At 47.6% G+C, this 18,631-nt stretch overlaps 1 protein-coding gene across 1 annotated transcript; it reads right to left on the bottom strand.

The window, feature by feature from the left end:
* Positions 1–6,915: 6,915 nt before the first annotated feature.
* sh2d7 (SH2 domain containing 7) lies at positions 6,916–17,833 on the bottom strand. The gene is made up of 6 exons (XM_085908678.1): positions 17,682–17,833; positions 10,796–10,885; positions 10,254–10,419; positions 8,268–8,510; positions 7,038–7,646; positions 6,916–6,957 (listed from the first exon to the last, which is right to left on the bottom strand). Exons 1-6 carry the CDS (start codon positions 17,831–17,833, stop codon positions 6,916–6,918), a joined length of 1,302 nt encoding a protein of 433 aa, XP_085764804.1.
* Positions 17,834–18,631: the final 798 nt, after the last annotated feature.

The raw sequence follows: 18,631 nt of genomic DNA, 5'->3' as shown, positions 1-18,631 counted from the left end.
CGTGGAACTCGTCCAAGTTTTGCATTTTATAGACACAAGCGCCCCTGAAACTGCCAAGCAACGGCGGTACTTGATGGCTTTCCTTTCCTTATGTGCCTTCTTTCACCATTCTGAGTCCAAATATACAGTGTCGTTGCCTATTAAATAGGTACTCCAGGTTAGAATGAAAGGCAAAGATTGATATTTCGCAAAGACCTTTTGAGGGTCCAGATACTCTACGCAGCTGCACTGACAGGAGTTGGGCAAGAAGAACACACCTGAATTGATGCATAAATGGCAGGATTTGAGAGGCTGGAGCCTAATTCCAGCGCCTTAGACCGCTCGGCCACACTACCAACCTTCAGCAATTTCTACATTGACATTTGTTGACAATTCTATTAAAACGTGAAATTGGAGGATAAATAGTTGGTTTCTTCAACAGCATCTAAGTTAGTGCTGCCTGACGGAGCTTTGTTCATAATGTAATGAAGCCTGTACACAACAGAGGCGAAACAATATGAGTGACAATCAGAATCAGAATGATATTAAAACTTTGAAATCGGGGGATACATAGCTGGTTTCCCCACACAGCAACTAAGTTAGTGCTTGTGGTTTGTGAGAATGTGGTATGTGACTTTACATCACAGTACATTAGTGTGGCGTGACTGCCTTAAAAACAGTTTGTTTGACAGAAAAACGTGAAGTGTGTGTGTGATGGAAAATAAACGACAGTGAGCACGTAAAAAAGCCACACCACCATCCACTCTGTGGATTCCAGTGCAAAGCCGTTTAAGAGGTGCACATTAGAGCTGTATGGTGTGTGCCTGCCACTGCTGCTGGACACTGCGGCCTCCAGGTCTCTTTTGAACATCTCCACGGTCCGTCCGCTCTTTCCCCGACTGACGATTGAACCAGGCGCAGAGGACCTGTATGGCTATGGGCCTGCCCCTTTCCCTGCGTGACGGGGTCACGGCCGAGTTGCAAAAACTCTTGGACGCAGGCATCATTGAGTGGGTGGACGCATCACCACGGATCTCCAACCTGGTGGTGGCGCAGAAGACAGGCGGCCTACGCCCCTGCATCGATCTCAGGCAGTTGAACAAGGCGCACAACAGAGGAGCTCTCAGCCAAGTTTCACGGGTCAGCAGTCTTCTCTAAGCTTGATCTCCGCCAGGACTACCTCCAGGTTCCCCTGCACCCAGAGAGCCGCAACCTCACCGCTTTTATCACTCACTTGGGGGTCTTCAGGTACACGTGCATGCCTTTCGGACTTAGCTCCGCCCCCAGCTGTTTCCAGAAGATCATGGCCACTATCTTCGCTGGCATCCCTGGCGTGGTCGTGTACCTGGATGACATAGTGGTTCATGGAGCGTCGTCAGCCCTAAACGACGACCGCCTCTCCAAGGTGCTGGATGTTCTCTCCTGCTACAACCTGACGTTGAATGCTGAGAAATGCACCTTTTCGGCGTCCACCTTCGAGTTCGTGGGTTTCTGTCTGACCACTGACGGTCTCCGCCCGCTACACTCCAATGTTGATGCCATCCTGCGCCTGCCTGAGCCCCCCTGCCCGGCACAACTGTCCTCATTCCTGGGAATGACTGCGTTCTACCTGCGTTTCCTTCCCCACTACTCCGAAACCACAGCACCGCTGCGTGCTCTCCTTAAACAGGATGCCTTGTGGTCGTGGACTCCTGCCTGCTCTGCCGCAGTCCAGCGAGTGAAGGCCGAGCTCACCTCTCCTCCACTGCTCGCCCGTTTTGATCTGCAGAGCCCCACAATTGTGACCTGCGACGTGTCCAACACCGCGGTGGGTGCCGTCCTGTCCCAGCTCCACGGGGGGATTGAATGTCCCGTGGCGTTTGCTTTGAGGTCCCTCACCCTGACTGAGCAGAAATACTCGGTGGGAGAGAGAGGCACTGGTATGCATTTGGGCGTGCGAGAGGTGGCACACTTCACACTCCGGATCGACCACCAGGCATTGACCGCCCTCCTGACAACAACTGGATCAGGACACAAACCATTACGGCTGTACCGGTGGTCGGAGAGGTTGCAGGCGTACAATTTACACCTGGCAGGGACAATGTGGTGGCTGACCTGCTCTCCAGGGCCACACGATCACTGTGCCAGGCTTGTTGGGAAACAGAGCTGATTCTTGCATTGCACGGGCCCCTCCAAACGGCTGTCTCCCTGCAGGAGCTCCGAGCGACATCTGCACAGGACCCTTGGTTTGTTCAGCTCTGCACGTTCATCAAGGAGGGTTGGCCGGCCAAGGTGCCGGAAGAGCTGGAACCTTTCTACCGTGTCAAAGGCGACCTCTCTTGCTGGAATGGCGACTACATTGCGAGAGGGCTATGTCGCGTGATCCCTATGGCCTTGAGACCCCGCATCCTAGCCATGGTTCATGAGGGTCACCAAGGCATTGTGAGGGTTAAGCAGCGCTGTAGGGGTCTGGTCAGGTGGCCAGTGGTAGACTGCCGCCACCTCCACATTTACAGTTCCTCCCCTGGCCTGCATCACCTTGGTCCCACATCCAGGTGGATATCTGTGGGGAGCTTCGTGGCACCCCTCACCACCAGCGCTTCCTCATGGTGGCCTACGATCTTCACTCCAAGTGGCCTAAAGTTCTGCTTGTGGGGTCAGTAACCTCCAAGGTGGTCGCCAACTTCCTCTCCTCCCTGTTCGCCCGCTGGGGTGTGCCTGACACCATTGCCACGGATAACGGCCCCCAGTTCATCTCAGCTGACTTTGCTTCTTTTGTGGAGGCGAGAGGATCAAACATGTAAGAACGGCCCTGTATCATGAGTGGACCATGTGCCGCGCCTCCATTGTTGAGGCAGCCGACCGGAGCTGCGGCCGTAAGATCGTTGGTGCCTGTCATGGGGGCAATCCCTGAACCCGCTGGTGGACACCGGCGGTAAGGGATGCCGTCAAGCTGAAGGAGTCCTATCGGGCCGTTTTGGCCTGCAGAACTCCAGAGGAAACTGACAGGTACTGGATGGCCAAGCGGAACGCAGCTTCAGCGGTTGCTGAGGCAAAAACCCGGGCGTAGGAGAAGTTTGGTGAGGCCATGGAGAATGACTTCCGGACTGCTTCAAGGAATTTTTGGTCCACCATCCGGCGTCTCAGGAGGGGGAAGCAGTGCACAGTCAACACTGTTTACAGTGGAGATGGTGTGCTGCTGACCTCGACTCGGGACGACGTGAGTCGGTGGGGAGAATACTTCGAAGACCTCCTTAAATCCACTGACACGCCTTCTGTTGTGGAAGCAGGGCCTGGAAACTCTGAGGCGGACTCTCCGATCTCTGGGGTCAAAGTCACTGAGGTAGTTAAAAAACTCCTCAGTGGCAAGGCTCCAGGGGTGGATGAGATCCGCCCGGAGTTCTCAAGGGCTCTGGATGTTGTGGGGCTGTCATGACTGACACGCCTCTACAACATTGCGTGGACATCAGGGCCTCTGGATTGGCAGACTGGGGTGTGGTGGTTCCCCTCTTTAAGAAGGGGGACCATAGGGTCTGTTCCAATTACAGGGGAATCACACTCCTCAGCCTCCCTGGTCTATTCAGGGGTGCAGGAGATGAGGGTCCGTTGGGAGGTCGAACCTCGGATTCAGGAGGAGCAGTGTGGCTTTCGTCCTGGCCGTGGAACAGTGGACCAGCTCTACACCCTCGGCAGGATCCTCGAGGGTGCATGGGAGTTCACCCAACCAGTCCAGGTGTTTTGTGGATTTGGAGAAGGCCTTCGACCGTGTCCCTCGGGAGGTTCTGTGGGGGTACTTCGGGGGTACGGGGTGCCGAGCCAACTGATAGGGGGGTTCGGTCCCCGTATCACCGATGCCAGAGTTTCGTCCGCATTTCCTGCAGTAAGTCGGATTCATTCCCAGCGAGGGTTGGACTCTGCCAAGGCTGCCCTTTGTCACCGATTCTGTTCATAATATTTATGGACAGAATTTCTAGGCGCAGCCGAGACATTAAAGGGGTCCGGTTTGGGGACCTCAGCATCGCGTCTCTGCTTTTTGCAGATGACGTGGTGCTGTTGGCTTCTTCAGGCCGTGATCTCCAACTCTCACTGGAGCGGTTCGCAGCCGAGTGTGAAGCAGTCGGGATGAGGGTCGGAACCTCCAAATCCGAGTCCATGGTCCTCGGTCGGAAAAGGGTGGAATGCCCTCTCCGGATCGGGGATGAGATCCTGCCCCAAGCGGAGGAGTTCAAGTATCTTGGGGTCTTGTTCACGAGTGAGGGCAGGATGGAGCGTGAGATCGACAGGTGGATCGGTGCAGCGTCGGCAGTAATGCGGACTCTGTACCGGTCCGTCGTGGTGAAGAGAGAGCTGAGCCAAAAGGCAAAGCTCTCAATTTACGGGTTGATCTATGCTCCAACCCTCACCTATGGTCACGAGCTATGGGTGAGTTTCCTCCGCAGGGTGTCTGGGCTCTCCCTTAGAGATAGGGTAAGAAGCTCGGTCATCCGGGAGGGACTCGGAGTCAAGCCTCTGCTCCTCCACGTTGAGAGGAACCAGATGAGGTGGCTCTGGCATCTCATCAGGATGCCTTCTGGACGCCCAACTGGGGAGGTGTTCCGGGCATGTCCCACCAGTAGGAGACCCCGGGGACAACACAGGATGCGCTGGAGAGACTGTCTCACAACTGGCCTGGGAACGCCTTGGGATTCCCCCGGGATGAGCTGGATGAAGTGACTGGGGAGTGGGAAGTCTGTGAGTCCCTCCTATAGCTGCTGCCCCCGCGACTCGACCCCAGATAAGTGGAATTTCCGGAAGTCGTCCGGAAGTCATTCTCCATGGCCTCGCCAAACTCTTCCCACGCCCGAGTTTTTGCCTCAGCAACCGCCGAAGCCGCATTCCGCTTGGCCATCCGGTACCTGTCAGCTGCCTCTGGAGTCCCGCAGGCCAAAAAGGCCCTATAGGACTCCTTCTTCAGCTTGACGGCATCCCTTACCGCCGGTGTCCACCAGCGGGTTCGGGGATTGCCGCCACGACAGGCACCGACAACCTTACGGCCACAGCTCCGGTCGGCTGCCTCAACAATGAAGGCGCGGAACAAGGTCCACTCGGACTCAATGTCCCCCGCCTCCCCCGGGACGTGGGAAAAGCTCTGCCGGAGGTGGGAGTTGAAGCTCTTCCTGACAGGGGATTCTGCCAGACGTTCCTAGCAGACCCTCACAGAGCGTTTGGGTCTGCCAGGTCGGACCGGCATCTTCCCCCACCATCGGCGCCAACCCACCCACCAGGTGGTGATCAGTTGACAGCTCCGCCCCTCTCTTCACTCGAGTGTCCAAAACATGCGGCCGCAAATCCGATGACACGACTACAAGGTCGATCAACGAACTGCGGCCTAGGGTGTCCTGGTGCCAAGTGCACACATGGACACCCTTATGCTTGAACATGGTGTTCATTATAGAAAATCCGTGTCGAGCACAGAAGTCCAATAATAGAACACCGCTCGGGTTCAGATCGGGGGGGCCGTTCCTCCCAATCACGCCCTTCCAGGTCTCACTGTCATTGCCCATGTGAGCATTGAAGTCACCCAGTAGAACGATGGAGTCCCCAGAAGGAGCGCTCTCCAGCACTTCCTCCAGGGACTCTAAGAAGGGTGGGTACTCTGAGCTGCCGTTCGGTGCAAAGACACAAACAACAGTCAGGACCCGTCCCCGCACCCGAAGGCGGAGGGAGGCTACCCTTTGGCTCACCGGGGTGAACCCCAATGTGCAGGCGCCCAGCCGGGGAGCAATAAGTATGCCAACACCTGCTCGACACCTCTCACCGTGGGCAACTCCAGAGTGGAAGAGAGTCCAGCCCCTCTCGAGAGGGCTTGTACCAGAGCCCAAACTATGTGTGGAGGCAAGTCCGACTATGTCTAGTCGGAACCTTTCTGCCTCACACACCAGCTCGGGCTCCTTTCCAGGCAGAGAGGTGACATTCCATGTCCCTAGAGCCAGCCTCTGCAGCCGGGGATCGGACCGCCAAGGTCCCCGCCTTTGGCCGCCGCCCAGCTCACTATGCACCCGATATGGACATCATTAGTATTAGTTCTATTCTGTTTCATTCTATTGTTTTGTCTAAATCGGTACAGTGATCGCTACTTTGTGGTTCGTTTATCGCGGCTTCACTGCATCGTGGATTTTTTTACAGCCAAAAGAAAAAAGTTGTTATAATAAGAGTTCTAAAAACATATTTCTTTGCTATAAAAGAAGTTGCAATAATAAAAGACTTCTGAAGACATATTTACAGTATTGTACCGTGTTATAAAAAGTTGTTATAATAATAAAAGTCCTAAAATCATATCTATAGTTTGTATACTTTAGCTACATCTACATATACATATACAAAATGCGCATAGCGCTGCTATGGTAACTTGTGACCACTAGAGGTCCCTGTTTAACCAAGGTTAACGGCACAGCTACATGTTACACACTCATACACCCCCCCCTCCCACACACACACACACAAACACACATACGTATAATATTTACATTTTCAATATTTATACAATATTTTCTGTATGTTATTTATATTATTAATTTTGTGATTTATATGTTTGAAATACTCTAAATCGTCCCTAAGTATGAGTGCGAGTGCGGATGGTTGTAGTCTCTGTGTTCCCTGCAATTGGCTGGCAACCGGTTCAGGGTGTCCCCCGCCTACTGCCGGCTGGGATAGGCTCCAGCACGCCCGCGACTCCGGTGGGGACAAAGCCGTTCGGAAAATGGATGGATGTTTTAAATTATTATTTAATGTTCTAATATTACATAACATATGCACTTAAATGGTTTCAGATACATTTATTGACACACACAAAATGTACAGATGGGAGAGTGACCCTACTTCGCGGATTTCACTTATCGCGGGGAGGTTTTGGAACCAATTATCCGTGATAAACGAGGGATTACTGTATTTTCACTCCAGACGTCTCTCATGCCATGTTTATTTCTTCATGTCAGGGAGAAATTTCTTCCATTTTATATTCTGGAAATGAAAAACATGCAAATGCTCATATTTCATGGTGTCTTTCATGTGAACTTTTCTGCTTTTTATAATTGACTTACATTTTTTCCCCATGTAGATTTGGACTGCTTGGTCTTTATGTCATCAAGAGACTCGTAAGTGTTTCCCTGGTTTTCAGTGGACTTGCCGGGGACCTGCTCATAGTTGGCGTTAGGGAAGCTGACGATTGCTGGCTCCTGCTGAATCTCAGCATACATGGTGGCTCTCAGAGAGCCTGAACTCCATTCAGGTCTTTCAGAGGTATAGTACAGTGGGTTGGCACTAAACAATTCAAGATCATCCCTCTGTCTCAAAGACATTGTGGGGTCATGAAGCGAATATGTGTGGCATGTTACCCTCTTGGCAGTGGCGTGGGATTGAGATGCTGAGACTGTGAATGATTGACTGTCAAACTGGTTTGAATAGGTCTCCTCTTGCTGATCCGATTTATTTTTGTTTAGCATTGGCACAGATTTGCTTCTGCTACCCACAGGCGTTTGCTGAGAGTGAGCCACATGGCTACCAGGATAGCTTGCGTTGGTGTTTAAAAGTGAAGTCTGGCCGGTTATCGAGCTTGTATTCTCCCTGAGTCTTTCTGCTCTGTTCATATCAGAAAAAGATCCACTAAGAGAGAATGCCAGTGGAACACCCCTTTTTGGAACAGCAGGAGTCTGGAAGAAATCATGTCAAATTCAACATGTTGTCACTGAAATCAGAAATGTGTGTTTGTGCTTAGTATTTTAAAGTCTTTGGGCTCTATTTTTGTGACTGTCTTAACTGCTAAGAGCTAGGTCACACCCAATGTTGGCTATTTCTGCAAGTGGGAGGGCTCAATTATGGCCAATCCAAGGGGCTCCTTTCATTCCTTTAAGATGTGGCACGGTAGTCACATACTGTCAAATAGAGAAAGAATATTTGTGCTGTCAAGTGGGCACTTGGAGACCGCCCTCCCACACTTGATCATTCAAGTGTGCCTCAATAGCTGTGTCGCTCAGTGGGATAATTTAAAAAATATAATTCAATGATTCAAAGTGTTTGATGCTGAATGTTTATACATTTGTTACGTTAGAACAGTTGTCTACCCTGCGCCGGTGACAAATGTGGTTTGACCAGTCTTGAGGTTTAAATTGACTTTCCACCACCAAATTGTCACTCATCCAGACAAGACACTTGTTCTGCTGTGCGCATCTGCCCAATTTAGTAGACATGTCTAAGACATGTCTACTAAATTGGCGATCTTAGATAAACTTGTGTACAAAAACAGGATCCACGTGTTTATGTGTGTTTCATACCTGAAACAGGGACATGGAGTCTACAGACACAGTTGCAGTCAATTTTTTATTTCTGGATTTAGGTGGCAGTGCAGGTGGCTGAAATATGGTGCATACACCACCAGTTTGTTCCTGGATCTTTTGATTGTTTTCAGCACCGCTCTTCTTATTTGGGTCCCACAGACTCCGCAAAGCCTGGACACTTACTGCTGATTCCCCTTTGCTGTTGTAATTCACCACATCATACAGTTCACCTGCGTTTGACTGGAAACAACAACAACGCACCATATAAGCTTTTTAGTTGGTACTTGAAGTCAACACCAAACCTTTCTTTGTAATGATATGCCCTGCGCAGCCAAAATGGTGGAAACACACTATTCTGATTAATATTTCATTTGTGAAATATGAATTAAACAGGCTAAAGTCACCTGTTTTTAATCCACTTCTGGGGGCAGCCATTTTGCTATTTGCTGTCGACTGAAAATGAATCACAGTTGACAGGTCTCAGGTCACACACAATCACGGCTCAGGAGTTTTCTGAAGCTGAGCCGGTGTAGGTACCACATCCAGATCGGCTCGGGGGCCTGAGACTTTTGACCTCTACAACCTCTACAAACAATTCTAGATAATTTAATTATGTGTAGTCTGAGATTGTTCATCTATTAGACCAAATTAGTTCTATTATTCATGTTTGAGAAAAAATACATCATCATTGTGATATTATATTTAATCAGGCAATCAGGCAATCTCCTACCTTCATATCAAAACGTCTAATTTACAACCCACGCCACATGAAAGAATCTCATCACAAACTGACACTACCACCTGTGGCTGTAAATGTTAAATTTTCTTTTAAAACATCAAAAGCATCAATAAATCAAATAATCACCGACTTAAAAAAGAGCATTATTTTTAGAGGTTTTCATCATTCATGTTTGAACTGCAATCCCATTTCCGCAAAACAGACCACCCACACTCTTAAACGTTAATGCACTGTCCTTCTAGCCCACAATCGTCAAACTCAAGGCCGGGGGGCCAGATACGGCCCGCCTCATCATTTTATGTGGCCCGCGAAGACAAATTGTGCATAACATTTTTGTGACATTACTAGAGTAGCAAATTGTCTTCACTTTAAAAAATATATATATAATATAATATTTGACCAGTTTTTACTTGTGTGATTTGAAAACGAGTTATTTGTCAGTTTGTTTTGTAGCTCATACTGTATATAATATGAGGTTCTCATACATTTATTTGGGTTGACAGTCATAATGGCCCTCCGAAGGAAACTGATTACACTGCGGCCCGCGAAAAAAATGAGCTTGACATCCCCTGTTCTAGCCAATCATATAGACGTCATCAAAAGACTAAGGTAGCTGAGTTGATCTGAACACACACATATGTGGTACCTACACCTGAATTGATTTTGACCTTGAGACCTGGCAACTCTGTTGTCATTTTCAGTCAAATACAAGTGGCAAAATGGCCACCCCTACAGAAGAATAAAAATGGCCAAGGTGAACTTAACTCCTTAACTCCTTAACTCATATCAGGCGCAATATTCATCAGAATGACGAGTTTAGACTAGTGGGGGGCACACATAACATATTATTGTAATTTTTATTGTAAGTTTTTTAATAAAATTTTAGGGTTGACTTTCCCTTTCAATTCACATTTGTTTCATAAACCCAAAAAAGTCAAATACAACAGTCAGTTTGATAAATGAACATTTTTTATTATAGGAGTGTGAGTTTTGTTTTTGTTTTTCCAGAGATGGCAGTTTGCATCGCAAAACATTTATGCTGATTTGTCTTATTTGAAATGTCTACATGGCTCTCCTTTTATTTAATGGTTTCAAAATAACCCTGCAGTGGGATATTTATAGCAATTTATCAGTGGACAAAACTCATAGATCATTTTTAGGCCTTGCAAACAAGCGTCACTCTATTTGAACAGCAGCAATCACTCACATACCAGAGGACTGAAAACTGGTCTCAAACACCTCACCTCATAACAGCTGGTTGTCAAGTATTCTCCAAATGGCTGGATGGGGCTGATTTTGTAATGATCTATCAGGTCAGCGATGCAGGAAAAAGTGTGACAGTCACCTGATATGAAAAAAAGTTCCTCTTGGTTTTGAGTTATAACAAAATGGCGGCACCTGTCAAGGCCCCTGTAGAGGAAATGCACAACTCATTGTTTTTGCGAAAATAATTACTACTATTCTTGCTAGTTTCTGCATCATGAATTGAGAGACATTACATGAAAATATTGTTGAACATCTCAGTGACAACGTTTATGACTGCAAAGAATGGGACCAAATCCATATAACTTCCCAAAGACATCAAAATGAGGTGTCACAAACGGCATGTCTACAGGCAGTATCTTAGCAACAGCTGAATTGAAAGTCACTTATTGAGGGGTCGAAGGGCAACTCTAATTTTATGTCATAAAAAAAGAGTTGTGGTGGTCTGCGCTTTTCTAACTTCATTGATCTGTGCATTATACCCCCAAGCAAAACTCATTAAATTCTCTCTTCTACTTCTTACTTGTAGGAAAGGATGTAGCCAATGGCTTTATCACTGAGGCGGATGAGAAAAGATCCCAGAACTTTATCTCCTAGGAGATCCTCTGCACGCCTGTGACAGGGAAGCCAACAACAAACATCAGAAGCATCTCAGCTGAGTAATATTGCAACTGAGTAAACAATTACATAGGATCACTGTGAATCTTTCAGCTTAATCCCAGTTGCCAACAGACACTTATTGGTAGCCTTATGGAGCTTTATTTTCTTTTCATGGTTGGCCACATGCAAAGGCTTTAGTAAAATTTTCAACATGCTACATGCCCAAAATGCCTAAATGACAGTATCAAATACCAATACATGTATTTTCTGTCATTAATAGTATGACAGTGGACATGCTGAGGTGATACATCTTTTTAAAATGTTTCCACACTAAAGGAAGGGTTGATTGGTCATCCATTGGTTCTCTTGGAGACTTTGTTGACATGTTCACACAAAGTATGTGAATGTGAGAGTGATGTAGTATTTTCTAGTCACCAGGGGGGTATTCTAGAAACCAGGTTCAACATACTCTGAGTCTATCCCTGAACTCTGAGTTGACTTACTCTGAGATGGGAGACTGAGTATTCGGTTCCAGAAAAGCTGATCTGAGTTAGTTCAATCAACTCTGAGTATGTTAACCGAAAGTTAAGCGCGTGCACTACCACTATAAAAAGCCATCATCAATGGAGCCCCGATACCATGAGTTACCATGACAACAGAGGAAAAACAGTCCTTATGCAAGCCTACGGCGAATACGAACGTATTTTTCGCTGCAAATCTAATACGGCTGCAGCAGCAACGGAGAGAGAGACGTCATGGGAGGAAATTGCTGCCCGATGTGCAAGTTTGACTGTACTATTTCAGTGATGTTACATCTAACCATAAGATCGTAGCATCGCCTATAGTTATTAGTTTAAGTACGAATGAAATCTGATTTGGGGTGTCTTGGTGGCGAGCTGGTTAACACGTCTGCCTCACAGTTAGGAGGGTGACGGTTCGATTCCACCTCCCTGTGTGGAGTTTGCATGTTCTCCCCGTGCCCGCGTGGGTTTTCTCCAGGCACACCGGTTTCCTCCCACATCCCAAAAACATGCTTGGTAGGCCAAATGAGCACTCCAAATTTCAAATATATTTGAGTGCAAGTGCGGATGGTTGTTCGTCTGTGTGTGCCCTGCGATCGGCTGGCAACTGGTTTAGGGTGTCCTCCGCCTACTGCCCAATGACTGCTGGGATAGGCTCCAGCACGCCGCTGTGGGGACAAGTGGTATAGAAAATGGATGGATGAAATCTGATTTCCATATAAGTGCAATCCAACAGGAGAAAAAATAACTTGGAAGCAGCTTATAATGAAACAAAAACATTAGTCAAAAAGGTAAGGCATGTTTTTCTAAGATGTGATTGCACCTCTCTTTGATTTCAATTTAATTATTTTAAATGGATTTACGCGACTAAACAAAGTCAATATTAATGTAAACTAAAATATACGCTACCAAACAAAGTCAATATTAATGTAAACTAAAATATACGCTACCAAACAAAGTCAATATTAATGTAAACTAAAATATTAATTCAGTGGCTACTTCAAATAATTTAAACCCCAAGCAAAATGTTTTCCAACGTCCTCTCAGTTAATTCTACACTTTGTGGATTAACACTTGACACAAATGCATTTTTGTTTTATACCTATTGTAGTCATTTAAAATGTGATGCTGTAGCCTACACCAACACTCAATAAAATATTATTTTAAAACAAACATTGAGTTCCGCTCAGACAACAGAAAAAAAGTAATGCTCTGCATCCTCGATATTAACGAAAACGCCATATGTAAAAAATACATAGTGCTATGAATAAAGTTTGCTCTGATGTGACTCCTCGTCTGCGGTGTGCAGGAATTGAACTCAAGGTGCCTGCACATAAGACAGGTAAGTGTACCACTACACCATGAGGCATTCCACGGCCAGAGTTTATTGACAAAAATTATACTGTTCATCGAAAAGCGGTAGCGCTCGAAAAGATATTCTTCTAGAAATGATAAAACGTCTAATCTGGGTTGGAAGATTATCTCGCGACGTAAAGTGTTTCGAATTATTACGCCTTCGATGTCAATCGAATTTTGAATGAACAGCCACTCTATGATTAACCGCTTTCTTTGTGTGGGAGGAGACAGGTTGAAACCCAGGGTCTCTTATAGTAAACCTGCCAGCAAACAGGTTATGTTCACTGAGTTACCTCTCCTTCTGGAACGCATAACTCAGAGTTTCCGTCATTTCAGGGTTAATTTACTCAGTTTTCACATAACCCGCTTCTGGAATACCCCTCTGGTGGTCTTGCTATTTCTGTCAGGAACAGAGACAGGGCGACCAAATGCAGCATTAACCTTTATTGAAAAGGGGGAAAGGGGAAGTGGAACGCTGGACTCGCGGTCTGGCTGGCGTGGCAGAAAAGAAGAGCGCAGAACACAAGCACGGTCGGCAACGGGAATCGTTCAGGGCACAAAAGAGCAGTGGTGTCACAGGCAGGGCAACCAGACGAACTGACAACCACTGACAGAATACACAGAGTTTAAGTAGAGGGGACCTAACGAGCTGTAGCAGGTGCTGGTTATTACTTGATTGGGGCTTGGCTGGAAGTCAGGTGAATGTGACAATTTGTTTATGTACAGTAATGTCATCATAGATTACATATACCGTATTTTTCGGACTATAAATCGCGTTTTTTTCATAGTTTGGGTGAGGGGGGGGGGACTTATACTCAGGAGCGACTTATATTCAAAATGCAAGATTCAAGAAGAATTTATTCGCCATGTTTGAGCGTGCCAAACAAGGAATTTGACTTCGTTACATCACAGTCTCTGTTCAACATTTAGGTGACTAACAACACTCAGGACATGTGAAAATGACAAATGACAATATTCTCAGCCATCCCCTGATCTGAAACTCCCATGAGTGCAAGGAATAACTCTAATCTCCGACTAGGGGAAGTGGGAAACCTTGAGAAGAGACCACAGATGGGAGGGTCCTGCTTCCAGGATGACCAGGCTGCAATGGATGCAGAGAAGACACATAGTGCAAACAGTGTAGACAATCCAAAAAGGTGTGGAGAGCAGGATGTTATAGCACAGCAATGACTCTGAGACTCTAAGAGTGGTGTGAGTCAGATCAGAGCAACAGCCTGGGGGAAGAGCAACAGCCTGGGGGAAGAAGCTGTCTCTGTGTCTGCTGGTTTTGGCGTACAGAGCTCTGTATCGCCGTCCGGAGGGGAGTAGTTCAAACAGACTGTAACCTGGGTGAGAAGGGTCTGTAGAGATGTTGCTTGCGTGTTTCCTGGTCCTGGACAGGTACAAGTCTTGGATAGATGGGAGGTTGATTCCAATGATCTTTTCTGCAGTCCTGATTGTCTGTTGCAGTCTGTGCTTGTCTTGTTTGGAGGCTGATCCAAACCAGACAGTGATGGAGGTGCAGAGGACAGACTGGATGATGGCAGTGTAGAAGGTCTTCAGCAGCTCCCGCGGCAGGTTGAACTTTTTGAGCAGTTTCAGGAAGTACAGCCTCTGCTGGGCCTTCTTCCGGACAGAGTCTATGTGGCCGGTCCATTTCAGGTCCCGTGAGATTGTGGTACCCAGGAACTTGAAGGTGTCTGAGGAGAGTATGGTATTACTGCGGATAGTGAGGGGTGAAAGTGGTGAAGGATCTCGCCTGAAATCCACTGTCATCTCCACGGTCTTGAGCGGGTTCAGCTCCAGGTGATTTTGGCTGCACCAGTGGACCAGCCGCTCCACCTCCTGTATATAAGTAGTCTCATCACCGTCCCGAATCAGTCCAATGAGAGTCGTGTCGTCTGCATACTTCAGGGAAATTATTCACAAATTTTCAAAATTCAAAAATGCGCTATGTAGTGAAACTGCGATAAACGAACCGCGATGTAGCAAGGGATTACTGTAGTTTGAATTGCAACTGACATCAGCAGCGCAGCGCATACCCGGCGGTGTTTACATAAAGGACAAATGATTCAATCACGGGATTTAATGACTTGGAGTGAGAGATTTTTGATAAAATTGTTGTTCATAATTATATGGGCCAGTGGAATAATTTGAACTGCAACCGCCGTCAGCGGCGCGGCGCACATTGCTGACATAAAGGACGATCGATGGATTTAATGATTTGGAGTGACACAGATGGTTTGATAATATTGTTGCTTATACAATAGTTATTTGATATATAATTTATATATCGTGATATGGATCTGTGGAATAATTTGAACTGCAGGCAGCCACTTGCGACAATCGGATGGACATTGAGGAGTATGCTGACTCTGTGACCTCTTACATCGCTTAGTGCATTGATGATGTGACCCTCACGAAGTGCGTCGTCACTCGGGCTAACTGGAAGCCATGGCTGACTGGGGCTGTCCTCGGGCTGCTGAGGGCCAGGGACGAACCCTACAGGGCTGGGGATGAAGCGGGCGTGAGATCAGCTAGGGCGAATCTGTCCCGGGGCATCAAAGATGCAAAAAAGGCGTTCTCTTCCAAGATTAATGCCCACTTCAAGGACAGCGGGGATGCTCGGGGCCTGTGGCGAGGCATACAGACAATCACGGACTACAAGCCCGCGCCGCAGAGCTGTGAGGGCGACGTCCCTCTGCTCAACGAACTGAACCGCTTCTTTGCTCGCTTCGACGCTCAGAACGACACTTGCCCGCTGAAGAACCCTCCCCATCCGGACGAGCAGCCTCTGTGCCTCTCTGCCGTTAGCGTGAGGAGGACGCTCACTGCTATCAACACCCGTAAGGCGGCGGGCCCGGACAACATCCCGGGACGGGCGCTGAAGGACTGCGCTGAGGAGCTGATGGATGTCTTCACGGACATCTTTAACATTTCCCTGCGGCAGGCCGTCGTCCCGTCTTGCTTCAAGGCTGCCACCATCATACCTGTGCCGAAAAATCCTGCTCCCTCCTGCTTCAATGACTACCGCCCTGTGGCACTGACCCCCATCGTCATGAAGTGCTTTGAGAGGCTTGTCTTGGCGCACGTCAGATCTGTTCTTCCCCCCACCGTGGACCCCTTCCAGTTTGCCTTCCGACCCAATCGGTCCTCTGAGGATGCCATCTGCTCTGCCCTCCACTCTGCCCTTACCCACCTGGAGAACAGGGACTCGTATGTGAGATTGCTGTTTGTGGACTTCAGTTCTGCATTCAACACCATTGTTCCACAGCGTCTCATTTGCAAACTTGACAAGCTGGGCCTCAGTACCTCCCTTTGCAACTGGCTACTGGACTTCCTCTGTCAGAGGCCTCAAGTAGTGCGTGTGGGCGACAGTGTCTCCGGCAGCATCACGCTGAGCACGGGGGACTCCCAAGGCTGCGTGCTCAGTCCGCTTCTCTTCAACCTGCTGACGCATGACTGCACTGCGACCTACGGCAGCAACCGCGTGCTGAAATATGCTGACGACACGACTGTGGTGGGTCTGATCACCGGTGGTGACGAGAGTCACTACAGATCGGAGGTCGACCTTTTGGCCGCTTGGTGCAGGGACAACAACCTTCTGCTGAACGTCAACAAGACTAAGGAGATTATCATTGACTTCCGGAAGGGTCACGCCCACCACCTGCCGCTGACCGTCGACGGAGCTGTGGTGGAGAGAGTGAGTAGCACCAGATTCCTGGGGGTGCACATCAGTGAGGACCTCTCCTGGACCACCAACACTGCGTCGCTGGCGAAGAAGGCCCAGCGCCGCCTGTACTTTCTGCGGAAACTCAGGCGGGCAAGTGCTCCTCCCGCCCTCATGACCACATTCTACCGTGGCACCATTGAGAGCGTCCTCTCCAGCTACATTGCTGTGTGGGGTGGTGGCTGCTCTGAGTACAACATGAAGGCCCTGCAGCGCATAGTGACCACTGCGAGTAAAATCATCGGGGCTCCACTCCCCTCCCTGAAGGAAGTTTACGCCTCCCGTCTCACCCGCAAAGCGGCTGCGATTGTGTGTGATGAGAGTCACCCCGCTCACTCTTTGTTTGTACTTCTGCCCTCTAGGAAGAGATACAGATGCCTGCGCTCCCGCACCACCAGACTCAGGGACAGCTTCGTGCTCCAAGCTGTCCGGATCCTGAATTCCCTCCCCCCTCCACCCTCTGCTACATGACGTCCTGTTCTTTTGCGCTATGATTTGGCTGTCTGCTATTAGCGTGCTTGCTCCATTTTGCTGCTCTTATTTGTCTATTTATTTATTTATTGTTTATTATTTGGGTTATTTGCTTATTACTTATTTGTTGCTCTTGTTTGTTCGTTTTTACTCTTTGTGCTGTTTGATGTGAGTGTTGTGTACTGTCTAGTCACCGTGGGACGGTGGGAAACGTAATTTCGATCTCTTTGTGTGCCTGGCATGTGAAGAAATTGACAATAAAGCGGACTTTGACTTTGACTTTTTGATTGTTGATATAAAGGACGATCGATGGATTTAATGATTTGGAGTGACACAGATGGTTTGATAAAGGTGTTATTTATGTTATAGTTATTTGGATAACTGTCAATGTTACGTCAGGCCTGTTCTCAGCTCTTCGTTTGTGTTTATGTCACGTTAGCATACTTTATTGTTTAGCCTGTTGTTGCTCGTTCATGTCTGTTCTTGGTGTTGGATTTTGTCGAATACATTTCCCTTGAATTTTACTCGAAAATGACAATGACAGATTTATAAAAATAAAGTGCATATTCTGTTTACAGGGATTTGATTCTTAATTATTGTGGGTAATCATCAACATGTCAAGCATACATGTTAGCAGTTCAAAGATATTGTTAAGATGTACGTCATGATATGGGCGATACTGGAACAGTGCAATCTATTCCCTGCTGTGAAAAGGAATCATTGATTCTTACTTTCTTCTTGTGAATCCTTGAAACCAGTCAGGAAAGTTTCCATTTTGTAGTACGATCTGTGCCTGTGTCCCAATGAACCATTGAAGCACTAGCTCCTTCAGGCCTCCTTCAGCTGAGTCCAGATGTAGATCAATAAATGATTTTGACTCCATTCCTACTTCACGTTTGTCATGAAACCAACACGCAGATGTGCACCAGTGAATGAATGCTCCCTGCTTGGGTCAGCGCTCAAAAGAAAGGACAAGCGCTCATTTGACTATAAAACAACTACCATGTAGTTTGAACAATGGTATTGTTTGACTTTATTATCACTCAGCTGCCTTTCACTGGTTATCTGTGTTCCGTGTGCATGGTGCTTAAACGGTGGGCAGAAAATACAGTACAGTTCTTTACTAACTGAGGAAGAAGGCAATAATGAGTTGAGAGAATAAACAGGAGTCACAGATAAACTCACAATATGATCAGATCACATAACAAATGAAATTCATTCACTCTTTGATCATGTCGTCTGTGTGTGTGTGTGTGTGTGTGTGTGTGTGTGTGTGTGTGTGTGCGTGCGCGTGTGCGTGTGCGTGTGTGCGTGTGTTTGTGTATGCGTGAGTGCAAGAACACGACACAAACTCATTGTACAATTACAAAATTGCCAACGACTCTTTGGAAAAGCGTAATGAGACATATTGCGTTATTAATTGATTAATACATTTATTTGCGTAAACCTGCTGTGTCCCATTAGTTAAGGTTTTACAAGTCTGCACTCAACACTGATTGTAATTCGCAAGTTGCATGTGTCTGTAAAGGGACCACACTAGGTGTCATGACATAGTAGAGACCGATCAAGAGCCCCCCACAGGGGACACGGAGTTCACAATTGAGACTATTTTTAACTCTGCAAGATATTTCCCCCCCTGAACACCACTGTCTTGTTTATACTCGCGTTGTGCATGGAAAAA

Source organism: Syngnathus leptorhynchus, chromosome 3, assembly GCF_054491065.1.
Source record: "Syngnathus leptorhynchus isolate UIUO chromosome 3, UIUO_Slep, whole genome shotgun sequence".
NCBI classification, from domain to species: Eukaryota; Metazoa; Chordata; class Actinopteri; order Syngnathiformes; family Syngnathidae; genus Syngnathus; species Syngnathus leptorhynchus.
The sequence above is the reverse complement of the archived record's forward strand: the minus strand, read 5'-3'. Positions and strand labels throughout refer to the sequence as shown.